At 24.0% G+C, this 12,323-nt stretch overlaps 1 protein-coding gene across 2 annotated transcripts in view; it reads right to left on the bottom strand.

Annotated features, from left to right (window-relative positions):
* The window catches only part of LOC134830964 (neuronal acetylcholine receptor subunit alpha-7-like), a 175,448-nt gene that overhangs the window by 19,775 nt on the left and 143,350 nt on the right, over positions 1-12,323 (bottom strand). The window contains exon 8 of one of the 2 annotated variants that reach the window (XM_063844585.1): positions 5,354-5,440. In XM_063844585.1, coding sequence (XP_063700655.1) covers positions 5,354-5,440 — 87 coding nt within the window. Of the gene's footprint in view, positions 1-5,353; positions 5,441-11,836; positions 11,924-12,323 lie in introns of both variants that reach the window. The other variant, XM_063844584.1, reaches the window with a different exon arrangement.

The following is a 12,323-nucleotide window of genomic DNA, read 5'->3' on the forward strand; positions in this document are numbered from 1 at the left end:
TTATGCAAAATAAGGGGCGAAAAAAGCGCGAAAACGGAATATTTGAGGGTGCCCAGTGGGAAAAGATTGGATTTTGAGGCTCCATAAAAGTAAAATAATATTTTTAAAAATATTTATGTACTATTGTCAATTTGGAAAATGTTGCCCCAATGGAAATTCTAAAATATTTTCCAGATGCATATTATTATTTTTGCCCAATGCACAATCCAAAATTTAACTCCATTGCTCCAAATTTAATTGCTCCTTTACTCCAAATTTTAACCGTTGCCCCAGTGCACATTTTAAAATATCACCCCAATGTACATTTTAAAATTTCGCCCCAATGCACATTTTGAAATGTTGTCCCTATTGTATTCTAAAACTTCGCTCTAAGGTACATTCAAAAATATTAGCCTAATGCAAATTTAAGGCGTTGCCCCAGTTCACATTCTAAAATATTACCCTAATGCAAATTCTGAAATTGTTCCCCAATGTACATTCTAAAATATTGTCCTAATGCACATTAATTTTTTGGCCTAATGCCCAATGCAAAACTTTGCCCCAATGAAAAATTTAATTCTTTGTCCCAGTTCACATTCTAAAATTTCATCCTAATGCACATTTTGATTCTCTTTAAATAAAAAGGTCTAAATTTTTTAATCCTCAGATTCTGTTTTTCCCACTGAGCATGCAACCGTGTATAATGATAACATCATTTGACTTTTTAATTAGTCCCCTTTTCCGCACTTGTACGAGAGTCGTTGAGCACGCAGGCATATGTTGAAGTACTTTACGTCAAGTGTCATCATTAGACAAGTACCCGTAATTCCAGTGAATGAGAAACGACGATGATGCCAATCCATCAATCTGTTGAAAAAAAACGTGACTGACGATATAATTGTCGTCGTAATGAGACCTCGAGTATTTTAATTGGCAAAAAATACAAATAATAACAAAACTTTTTCCCGTTCCCAAGTAAAATTTAATCCTTAAAAAAAAACTTTTTTTGCTCTCTTTGTGAGTTATTCCCCCATCATCAATAACTTTTTTTTTTGTGTAAAACTTTTAGTAACAAAAGCTTCTTGAAATGCCTTGTCACAAAATCTCTTCTCCTTTTCTTTTTCGTTAAACTAATGATTGTATCTTATCATGGTGCACCTTCTCTTTTCTTTGTTGAAATGTGACTCCTAATTTATTATTCACGTGCATTGTCTATGTGCGCGTTGTTGTAGTTGCAGCATGAGTGACAAAAAAAAAGTTTCTCTTGCACACAATAATAATTTTAAAGCTTCTTTTTGTATTACAGCTGGAAAAAACTTTTTCAATTTTCCTTTTTTCTTCGTATTACCTCGAATCTTAAAACTATCTTTTTTTATAAACTTAAAACATTATATAAAAAAAATATCTTTTCCAGAAAAACTCCCTTTTTAATAAAATGTAACTTTTCTTCGAGGAAATATGAAGCTTGCACATCACAAAATGATATTTGATCCCTTTTTACGGGATTTTTTTTATAGCTATAAAGTTGGATGATGTCTGTCTGATTTTTTCCATTATTATTTTAATTAAACCAAATCCCGTAATAATAATTAATTTTATGTAGAGTAAAGTTGGTATTAATTAAATTTTTGAAATCTAAAGTATACAAATTTATAAAAAGTTGTCGTTCGGATAGAAAGAAACGATTATATCGGATTATTGTCTAATTAACCACGTGGTTTCTTTTATATCTTTCAATTATTTAATCTCTCTAATTTTTAAAGTTTAAATAATTTAAAAAAAAGAAACCACGTGGTTTAAAAATATTAAGTAAGAAAAAGGACCTTTAAAAAAATATATAAAACACATGGTTAATTTTTTTTTAGTTTATAAACAATTCTAAACCGTGGGTAAATTTAATTTTTTTTAAAGCCTAAAATTTTATTCGAAAAATAATTTGAGAAACCACGTGGTTTAGAAAAAATTTTTAAACATAAATTTTTTTAGTCGAAAAAAACTTAAGAAACCACGTGTTTTTTTTTTTGGTTTTTTATCTTAAGAAACAATTAAAAAACCACGTGGTTAAATTTATTTTTTTTTAAAGCCTAAAATTTTATTCGAAAAAAATTTTGAGAAACCGCGTGGTTGAGAAAAAATTTTTAAATATAAATTTTTTTAGTCAAAAAAAAAATTAAGAAACCACACGGTTTTTTTTTTGATTTTTTATCTTAAGAAACAATTAAAAAACCACGTGGTTAAATATAATTTTTTTTAAAGCCTAAAATTTTATTCGAAAAAAAAATTTGAGAAACCGCGTGGTTTAGAAAAAATTTTTAAATATAAATTTTTTTAGTCAAAAAAAATTTAAGAAACCACGTGTTTTTTTTTTTTTGGTTTTTTATCTTGAGAAACAATTAAAAAACCACGTGGTTAAATTTATTTTTTTTTAAAAGCCTAAAATTTTATTCGAAAAAAAAATTTGAGAAACCGCGTGGTTTAGAAAAAATTTTTAAATATAAATTTTTTTAGTCAAAAAAAATTTAAGAAACCACGTGGTTTTTTTTTTGATTTTTTATCTTGAGAAATAATTAAAAAACCACGTGATTAAAGAAATTTTGAAAATCCAAATTTTTTTTGTTGGAAAAAAAATTGACAAACCACGTGGTTTACTTAATTTTGTTAAATCATTTTTTTTAAATTGAAAAACTAAATAAAGTCACGTGGTTAACAAAAATCAAATCCAGACAATTTTTATATTTTTTTTTCTAAAAAATGCACAAAAAACTGTATGTTTTCTACAATATTTTTTCAGATTTATTTTATTTCCAACGATATGTAAACATGCTAGCGAACAATAATCATTATTTCCTTTACAGTAGTTTTTTTGTTCCGAGTTGGATGAGGCAAAACAGACAAACTCACTGGCACACATACAAATGCTATAAACATATCGAAAAAGTTTCTCTTTTCACATGTTCCTTAAATATTTTGCATCAAAAACCATGTTTGTTAAAATATTTTGATACCCCAACTAGATGTGTAAAATATTTTGTATGAAATTTGTAAATGAGAATTTTTTTTTTCGTCGAATTGAATCATTTGTAACGAATCATTTTTTTTCGAGAAAAAAAAATAAGTATCTCTATGTCAAAATGGAAATCAATGAAAAAACTTTTTCATTCAATACAAAAAAAAAATAATATTCGACTAACATCATTTCATAAATTCATATGACAAGAGATTTTCATGCTCTTAAATTTTTTCATTACAAAAAAAAAATTTTTTTTAAAGAGTTTTCGCATATGCATGACCTAGATTGCATTATTATTAACTTCAAACATTTTTCTGGTTGGTTTTTCACATTTTTTTTTGTCGTTGATCCCTTTTCTGGCAATTCGTCAACTTTTTCTCTCCGTCACCACAAATGTTAAAATTCCATTTAAATTTACAAAGGTGTAAAAATTCTGTCAAACCAACGCATTTTATGTAAATAATCATCGTTTTTATTGTGTTTTTTTTTTACAACAAACCATCAAGTTCACTCGCCAAAAAATCATTCACTTTTATGTTTTTATTATATTTATTACGTTCATTCTTTCCGGTTTTTATTTCTCTTGCGCGTCAAGTGCGGAACGAATTTTTTTTTACTGTTGATGACAAAAACGCGGACTAAACTGGGTCACTTTTAGTTGAAATTTGAATAAATTTCATAATGTTAAGTATTTATTATTATTATTATTATGATAAAAAAATATTTATTTTAAAATTAAAAAGAAAAAAAAATTAAATTAAGAAAACGGAGAAAAAAGTCGGCAAAAGAAGATTATTATTTTCCTTTATTTTTATTTGTATCAAAATTGTATGTCTAAAGGACTTGTTTCCAAATCACGGAATTTTAATTATTAAAATAAATCACAAAACAGTGATTTCTTATGAAAAAAACAAACAAATTGAAATATTTAAGTATCTAGTAGATGTTCAGTTCATAGAGAAAACAAAAAAAAACTTTTAATAGTATTAAAAATAAAGAACAATTTAACAAAACATACGCAAATAATTATTTGTGTTTAAATATATATTTTTAAAATTTAATAAAAAAAATATGTTTTTATTTTTTGTAATAATTTATACTTGAAAGTGATAGAGAATATATAAGTTTGATATACAAATACACGTAACACGACTCAAACTTAAACAAAAGTGAGTTTGGAATTTGATAAAAGGTGAAATTTGCAGTTTAACAGTATATACGTTAGTAAATATATATTTAGTAGATATCCATGTTATATAGTTTAGAGATATATATATTTTTTTTTAATAGAGAAACAAAAAAAAAATAGTTATTATATATGTGAGTGTTTTAACTAAGTGAAAGATATCCAATTAGAAAAATATATATTTGACAAGAAGTCATGTTTATTAATTTTTTTTAATATAAAAAGACGAACAATCTTTGGAGAAACATGTATCATAAGCATGACAACTTTTAAAACAAATTCATTCGTGATTTTTTTTATAATAATAATAAAGAATATTCCAAAAAAGTTTCTGATAATTTTTTAATTTTTATTTAATTTAATTTAATTTAATTGGGGGTCTCACAATGACGTTTTGAAATTTGCTTAAATTGGAATTGGAATTGTTGGAAATTTCAATAAGTGAGCGACTCAATATAATTTATTTTTTAGGAATTGCAATATTGTTCCTAAATCGTCATAAAAGGTTTAAAATTGTAAACAAACTAAAATAACTGATTTTTCAAATAATATTCGTTTGACAGCGTCTGTCAAAATTCCAAAAAATTGTCTTTTCAACAATTTCAATCGTTTCAACAAAAATTTTGCTGTTGGAATTTCCAACAATTGTTGAAACGAAATCTCATACAAACTTTTCAACAATTCCAACAATTCCAATTCAAATTCCAATTCCAACAGTTTCAACACTCATTGTGAGGACCCCAAATATAATTCAATTAAAATTTACTTGGAATATCCTTAAGAAAAAAAAAAACAAAAATTAAGAAGAAGAAGAAGAAGTGTGTCGAAGATTTTGAAAAGTCATAAGTTACGAACAATATACAGTCAATAAAAAAAAATTATTATATATTTTTAATAAATTGAAGAAAAAAAAAATATTATAGAGTATAATTTTAAAAAGAAATTTCGCAACAACTTAAGAAGAACGTTAAAACATCATAAAATATATTAGATTTTTTTTTTAAATTTAGATTATAAAAATTATCATATATTTAAGAAAAGTTACAATAAATTAAAAATAATTAAAGATAATCATGTGACGAGTTATAAATATATAATTTTTGTTTAATTTTTTTTTTCAAATATATATATATTTATAGATGTTTGTATTATAAATATATATTTTTTTTTATCTCTACCTAACAGAGGGATCGCATCTGATACTTGAGGTAATGTCTCTGCCACTAAGTTGAGGAAAACGGTTAGCGAGAGAAGAATTGTCACTCCTGTAAAAATTTTATATAATATTGGAATGGGTATTTTTTTTGTATATTTTTGTTTATTTATATATTATTTTTATATGTTTGGATAGGTTTTTATTTAATATATTGGTTATTTTTGTTAAAATATATTTAATTGTGGGGACTCAGTAATATTATGATGTTGTAATTTATTTTGTAAATTAATATTATTTTTTGTAGCGAATATGAAAAAATTGCATTTTTTTATTAAAAAAAATATTTTTTTTTATGAAAGTAAATTTTAATTTTCAACAGTATTAACATTCACGATAAATTAATATAATAATAAATTTCAAAGGATTTTCACATATTGTTTTTTTTGCATGTAAATTTCTTGCCTCAGGACCGAATGTCACAAGTGATTTATGATAAATCAATTTACACATAATTGAATTAAATTTTTATTTCAGCTGTTATGAAATTTTTTGAACCATACATGTACTTATACAGATTAATTATGGTTGTCATGTCTCCCAATAACAACAATTTTCGGGGTGAATCGTTCTTTAGTGAATTGTTGCCTAGCAACGAAAATGTTGTTTATTTCCATTTTTTATTTTTCAACAAAAAAATAATCAAGAAATAATTTTATCTGCTTTTAATTTTAGAGAAAAATAAAGTTTAAAAAAATGGCAAAATCCACAAACCAAATTTCTGTCTCCGAGTTAAGAGACTTGCATTCGGATTGTTTGTCCAAAATACAGCAAGATGAGCTCTATGACATGCGGAACAACGCAAAACTGCGGGCAGTTGGAAGTAGCAAAACCTACGACGAGTTCAAGAATATTGTGGATGCAGCTCATTTAAAACCACTGGATAAGCAAGATAAGAACACAACTAAAACGAAGAAGTTGTTATGGAATCCAGTTTCGTCATAAGTGGTCATGTGAAATAATTACCCAACTGCAAAATTAACACAAAATTAAATGTTTAGTTTTATTTGAATGATTTTTGCTAAATTTATAAAATAATAAATTTACAAAAATATTATTTTTTCTCAAATATTTAATATTTAATAAATATATAATAAAATCGGTGAATTTATTAAGATATTAAATTAGTTTTGTAAATATTTAGTTGTTATTAAACTTCAAAAAATTTTGCCTTTTTGAATTAGAAAAAATATATTTTTCCAATTATTATTTTAAAATTGAACGTTTAAGTGATTTTTATTCATTTTAAGATTTTATAAATTTATTTTTATTTCTGATATTTTTTTCATATTCAAAAGATGTTAAAAAGTAAACTCTTGTGATTAAAATTTTTTTTTTCTTGACTAAAAAGATATTATAATATTTAAAAAACGAGTAATTTTTTTTCCAAAATTTAGAAAATCTTCAAGAAAAAAAAAACTTTGAAAAATATTTTTAAATTTTAGAAATATGATTCAAAAATTTTAATAAGTTTATTAAATTTCATCTCTTGTAAAAATTACCAAAACTTCATTTTTTTTTAAATTAATAATTTAATTAAATTAAATTAATCTTTAAAATTGATAAAAATGTATTTTTTTCAAGCAATTTTGAATATTTTTTGAGCATATCTTTATTTTAATAATTTTTTTAAAATCATTAATTATTTTTATTTAAAATTATTAAATTTAAATTATTTAAAATTATTAGAAAATTAGCTGTTTTCTAACAGTTTTGTCCTAAATAATTTTCATTTTTTAAATAAAATATTTATTGAAAAAAAAAAATAATAAAATAAAAATATGCTCAAAAAATGTTCAAAATTGCTTGAAAAAAAAAATTCATTTTTAAACTAAATTTTATTAAAAGTAACTTTTACTTGTAAGTTTGGATTTTTTAAAATTCAAGTTAATTTTTTAAAAATTAACAATTTAACAAATCTCTTTTAAAGTTAACTTGAAATTAAAAAATATGAATTATATTTCTATATTTTCATTCAAGTTTTATCAATTTTTTTTTCAAGTTAAAATCACAAAATCCAAAAGAAAAGTTTTTTGTAATTGTTTAAATATTTAATCTAGAAAATGTTACACAATTGTCAAAAATTGTGTTTTTCCACTCGTTTTTATTTACTCTTGTGCGTTAAAATCTGAATAAATAAATAAAATATTTTTTTTTCGTAAATAAGAACATTTTCCGTGCATGTCATACTGTCAAAGCAATTTACTTTCATTTTTTCGTTTAAACATGAAAAAGATACTCCTGCGGGAAATTCAATACTATCGTTTCAACGTAAATGGAATTAAAGAGTTAATTGACACTAAAAATTGAAACCTTTTTTTAATGTGATCCAGGATAACAACCTTAAAATGTCGTCTTCTGTCTCGAGTAAATAAAATATGGGAGGTAAAAAAAAAGTAACACACACGTTTCTGCTGTAATTCTTTTTATTGTGTCATATTACCGTCAGAGTTATCTTGATTTCGCTAAAAAAAAAAACAGCAAAAAGAAACAAAACAACAATGTCACAAATCATTTTATTTTGACCCGCTTATTTTTTCGCTGTCTGTTCGTTTTTTTGCTGCTTTAGCGCAATTCCAGCGACATTTTTAGCTTGTGCTTGTCGAGATTTCTGACAATTTACAGCGAATCCGCGATGACAAGCGAGGCAAAAACTTTTTAACGAAGCGACGACGTCGCACGGATGGAAAATGCATTATTCAGATGTGTCAAGGTGATATTTTGGGAGCGATGGAAATTCTCTCAGGTGTTTTATCGAGTGTTTGAGTTGAAATTTTCCATCTTTTTTTTTTGTTTTGTTTTGTGTCAGTTTGAGGAGTACTTATATTTTTCTTCTCTTCTTCGTCTTTTGCGGTAAGTACACGTTGAATCCTCGAGAGAACTTGAAATAATACTTTCTGTGCGCGTTCTTTCTTTAAATTTTCCTATTCGCCACAATACTTGAGCATTTTTACAAGTCTGAATGTAACTCGAGACTTTGTAGGCTGGGACAGGTAAACGAAAAAAAATTCGTTCGAGTAGAATTTTGCTTTTATTTGTGTTACTCGCTGATATTAAAAGGAAAATCCGAAGAAGAAATCATGTCGTTTTGTAAAGTATTCCAGAAAGATTTACATTTGCAATACAATTTAGTAAATGGTTTTATGTGTAATGGGAAAACAGGAGATTTTCTGCAAGGATTCCGAGAAAAAGAGTTGCGTTTGATTCGATTTATGAGAAATGTTAACAAAATGGAAATGTGCACATTGAAAAACAACGGAGTAAATAAATATAAGCTCATCAAAGCTTTTGAATTCAGATTTTTTTCTTTAAAATGGACTACAGTTTAAAAATTAAAGAGAAAAGACTTAAAAAAATGATAAAGTGGGAACAGGGTCTTTATTTTTCTATTTAAAGAGGATTTTATCAATTGATTGACCAGCTTTGTAACGCTTTAACTCAAGTTTTGCTTCAAAGAAATTTTTAATTTTTTTTTTTGTAGAGTGTCAGAATTGGCTTTGAGCAAGTTTTGGACTAAAAATATTGTTTATTTTAAATGAATTAAATTTAAATGAATTCGTCTTTGTGAAGACATTACATTCATTCTTTTTATTCAACTTTGTGTTAAACGTCATCAATAGTTTTTTTTTTCATTTCGCAAATTGAAAAAATTTTGCAATTTTCTTTTTCCTCGAAAGTTCCGGAATTTTAAGCAATTCTTCCATGAAGGTATCATCTTGTTTGTTTGAATTTCCATCATTAATTTCAATTATGTCATCTTCCAGAATATTTTTTCCGCCATTTTGTTGCGATTTCTCAGCTGCATTTTAATAGATGTTCTTTGTAGGCTCATTTTAATAAATTCGTTAGACAAAATGTTTAGCTTTGTTTAAACCGTAAAACTATTTTTAAAAAAAATCTCCTGATTGATTTTGGTTTTAAAAATTAAATTTAAAAAAAAATCTCTCACCTTGTGGGCGAAAAAGGGGTAAATTTAACCCTTCAAGGGGTCAAATTAACTTTTTAAGTTAATAAGTTGATAATTTACAGACGTCATAAGGGCAAAAAGAGGGCATTCCCCTACCCCATTTAGGGGCTCAAAAAATTTCGGCTAACTATGAGCACGTTAATTTGACCATTTTTTCACCCACAGGGTGTTTCTTTAATTTTTTAAATAAAAATACATAATAAATTCATAGTTTTACCCAATAGGACAAAATGACCTCTATTTCAATGCCCAAGGGTCTTGAAAATAAGGCTCTCAAACTTTTACTTTATTTTTATTTTTTTTTAATTTAATTTTATCAAAAAAATAAAAATTTTAGAAAAATCTCTTTTGAATAATTTGAGGGTTTTATTTTTTTAGACCCCTGGGCTTTATTTTAATTTTAAAATTCGGTAATTTTGTCCTATTGAGATTTGGATTCAATTTTGAAAAAAAATCACGTGTGGGACAGAATTTACGGGTCCGATAGTTTTATATTAAAGTATCCTGGATTTAACGACAGCTTATAATTAGTTTTGGTAGAAAAATAAATTTTAAATTAAACATTAGTATTGAATTCCATAAGCAGGTAATATCTTAACATGAAAAATAAATATTAAATTTTTCATTTTATTTCAATAAATACTTTAGCAAATATTTTTTCATAATTTTTAATTTATAGCTTTAATATAATAAAATTGTGTTGTGTGCTAAGTTAGAATTATGTGCAAGAATTTTTGTGTTTTTATGTATTTACAACGTTTTTAGTCACTTCAAAATTGTAATAATAAAGTTTCAGTCGACGTCCCATCATTATGTCAATGAAGATATTTGTTGAACAAGGTTAAAAACTTTTTTTTTATTTGTTTTTATTTAATTTTCTTTCAAGGTCAACGGATATATTTTTTACGACCATTTTTATTTTTATTATAACAGAAAAAAAATAATGATAATAAAATTCAGTTTTTTAACTTGTATTTTTTGTAAATGTCGATTATTATTATTATTTTAACGAAAACAAAAATATGAGTAAAGTAATGTATTTTTTTTTATGAAAATAGTATATGAATTTATGTATATATAATGTTTGGTATGACAGAAAAAAATGATATAAATAATAGTATAATGATAAATATATATTCAATGAACATCCAAAGTAAACAATATTTTTTTTATTGAATTCACATACAGGTCACACTTAATATTTTTGTTTGAATATTTTTATGTATAAAATCTGTACTAAAAAATTATAACGAAAAAAAATCGTTGATCTTTTTATTAATTTAGTGATTGAATTGAACAAAAATAATAATAAAATAAAAGCTATGAAAATAACAAAAGATTTTTTTTGTGTTGTTTTTTGAGGTAAAATTTGGCCCATCAAAGCTCAAATATTTTTCATGTAGGATTGTAAAAAAGTCAGACAGAATTATATTTAATCTAGTTAATGGAATGAAGATGAAAGAGTTTTTTTTTATGTATATTAAAAATTTTGCTCCAGGTTATTTTTTTTTTAGTCTGCATTAATAATATTAATAAATAAAAACATGTAGGAGCTTTGACAGGAGTTCATCGCGCTAAATGTTTGTTTATTTGTTAAAAAATATAATTTTTATAAAATTTATTTGTTTCGTATGAAAGCAAGTTTTCTAAGAAATTCTTAAAAAATGTCGAGAAAAAAACTACGAAAAATGTCTTCTAGATCACTATCAATAGAGCATTAAAAAAGAATATTGTCACAATTTTTTTTTAATTATTTAATTTCTAAAAAGAAGCAGATTTTTTTAATGTCGATTTATCGAATTAAATTTTAGCAGTTATAAAATTAATTAAAATTAAGCAGAATTCTTCTAAGAAGACTAAACCGTAGATTTTCATTTTTGTCATGATTTTTTTTAAATTTTTTTTCGATCGTATGAAAAAATCTAGTTTCTAATAAAATACTGGCAAAAACCATAAGGAGGCCATTAAAAATTTTTTTTATTAAAAAAAAAATAAACATATATAAAAATGTTTGGTAATTCGGGTGAGAGATGATAACTAAAAATAATAATAAAAAAAAATTAAACAAATACTACAGATATTTCAATGGTATACAATAAAAACTCTATCTCGCCATTTTTAATAAAAATAATAAATAAAATATAATTTTAATAAAAATAAAAAAAAAATAATTAACAAAAAATAATAAAATTAATATTGGCAAATTTTTACTGTCATCAATTTTTTAGTTGTTGATGATGATCACAATATTTTATTAATTTACAAAAACAAACAACACAAAACTAATAATATGACAGTTTATTCGCTTTTAAACAAACAACTAATTCATTTGTTTTCGTTTTTAATTAATTAAAAAAAATATTTTTTTTTTCGACATAATAATATCATTAATTATGAAAGAAAAATAATATAAATGTTAATTGAATGTCAATTAAAACAATAATAATAAATACCAAAAGTAACATAAAAACAAAATAATACCTATAAGAGGAACAGCATCTGACGTTGTTGGCATTGATTCTGCCACAAGATTTAAAAATACAGTTAATGATAGGAGGATTGTAACGCCTGTAATAATAAAATATAATTGGAAATATTTTTTTTGTTTGTTTTATTTTTATTTATTTATTTTTTTTTATTACTATTTGATGTGATGATGATTTTGGTTTTATTTTTTTATTTAAATATGTTTTAAATATTCATATTTATTTTTTTTATTTTTTTGATGAAATGTAATAAAATAAAATAAAATATTTTTTTTTAATAGGGAATAAAAAAAAACTGAAATGGAGTGAAATTAGATTTGAATCAACGCATCATTAAGAAACATTATCGACCGTCACTAACTTCACATCCTAATTTTTTTTTGATCATGAATATTTGTATATAACGAATAAAAAAAAACAAAAATAATGATAATGCACAATTTAACAATAAGAAAAAAAAATAAGGTTATCTTTTCACTTCG

The sequence above is a fragment of the Culicoides brevitarsis genome, chromosome 2 (assembly GCF_036172545.1).
Source record: "Culicoides brevitarsis isolate CSIRO-B50_1 chromosome 2, AGI_CSIRO_Cbre_v1, whole genome shotgun sequence".
Taxonomy (NCBI): domain Eukaryota; kingdom Metazoa; phylum Arthropoda; class Insecta; order Diptera; family Ceratopogonidae; genus Culicoides; species Culicoides brevitarsis.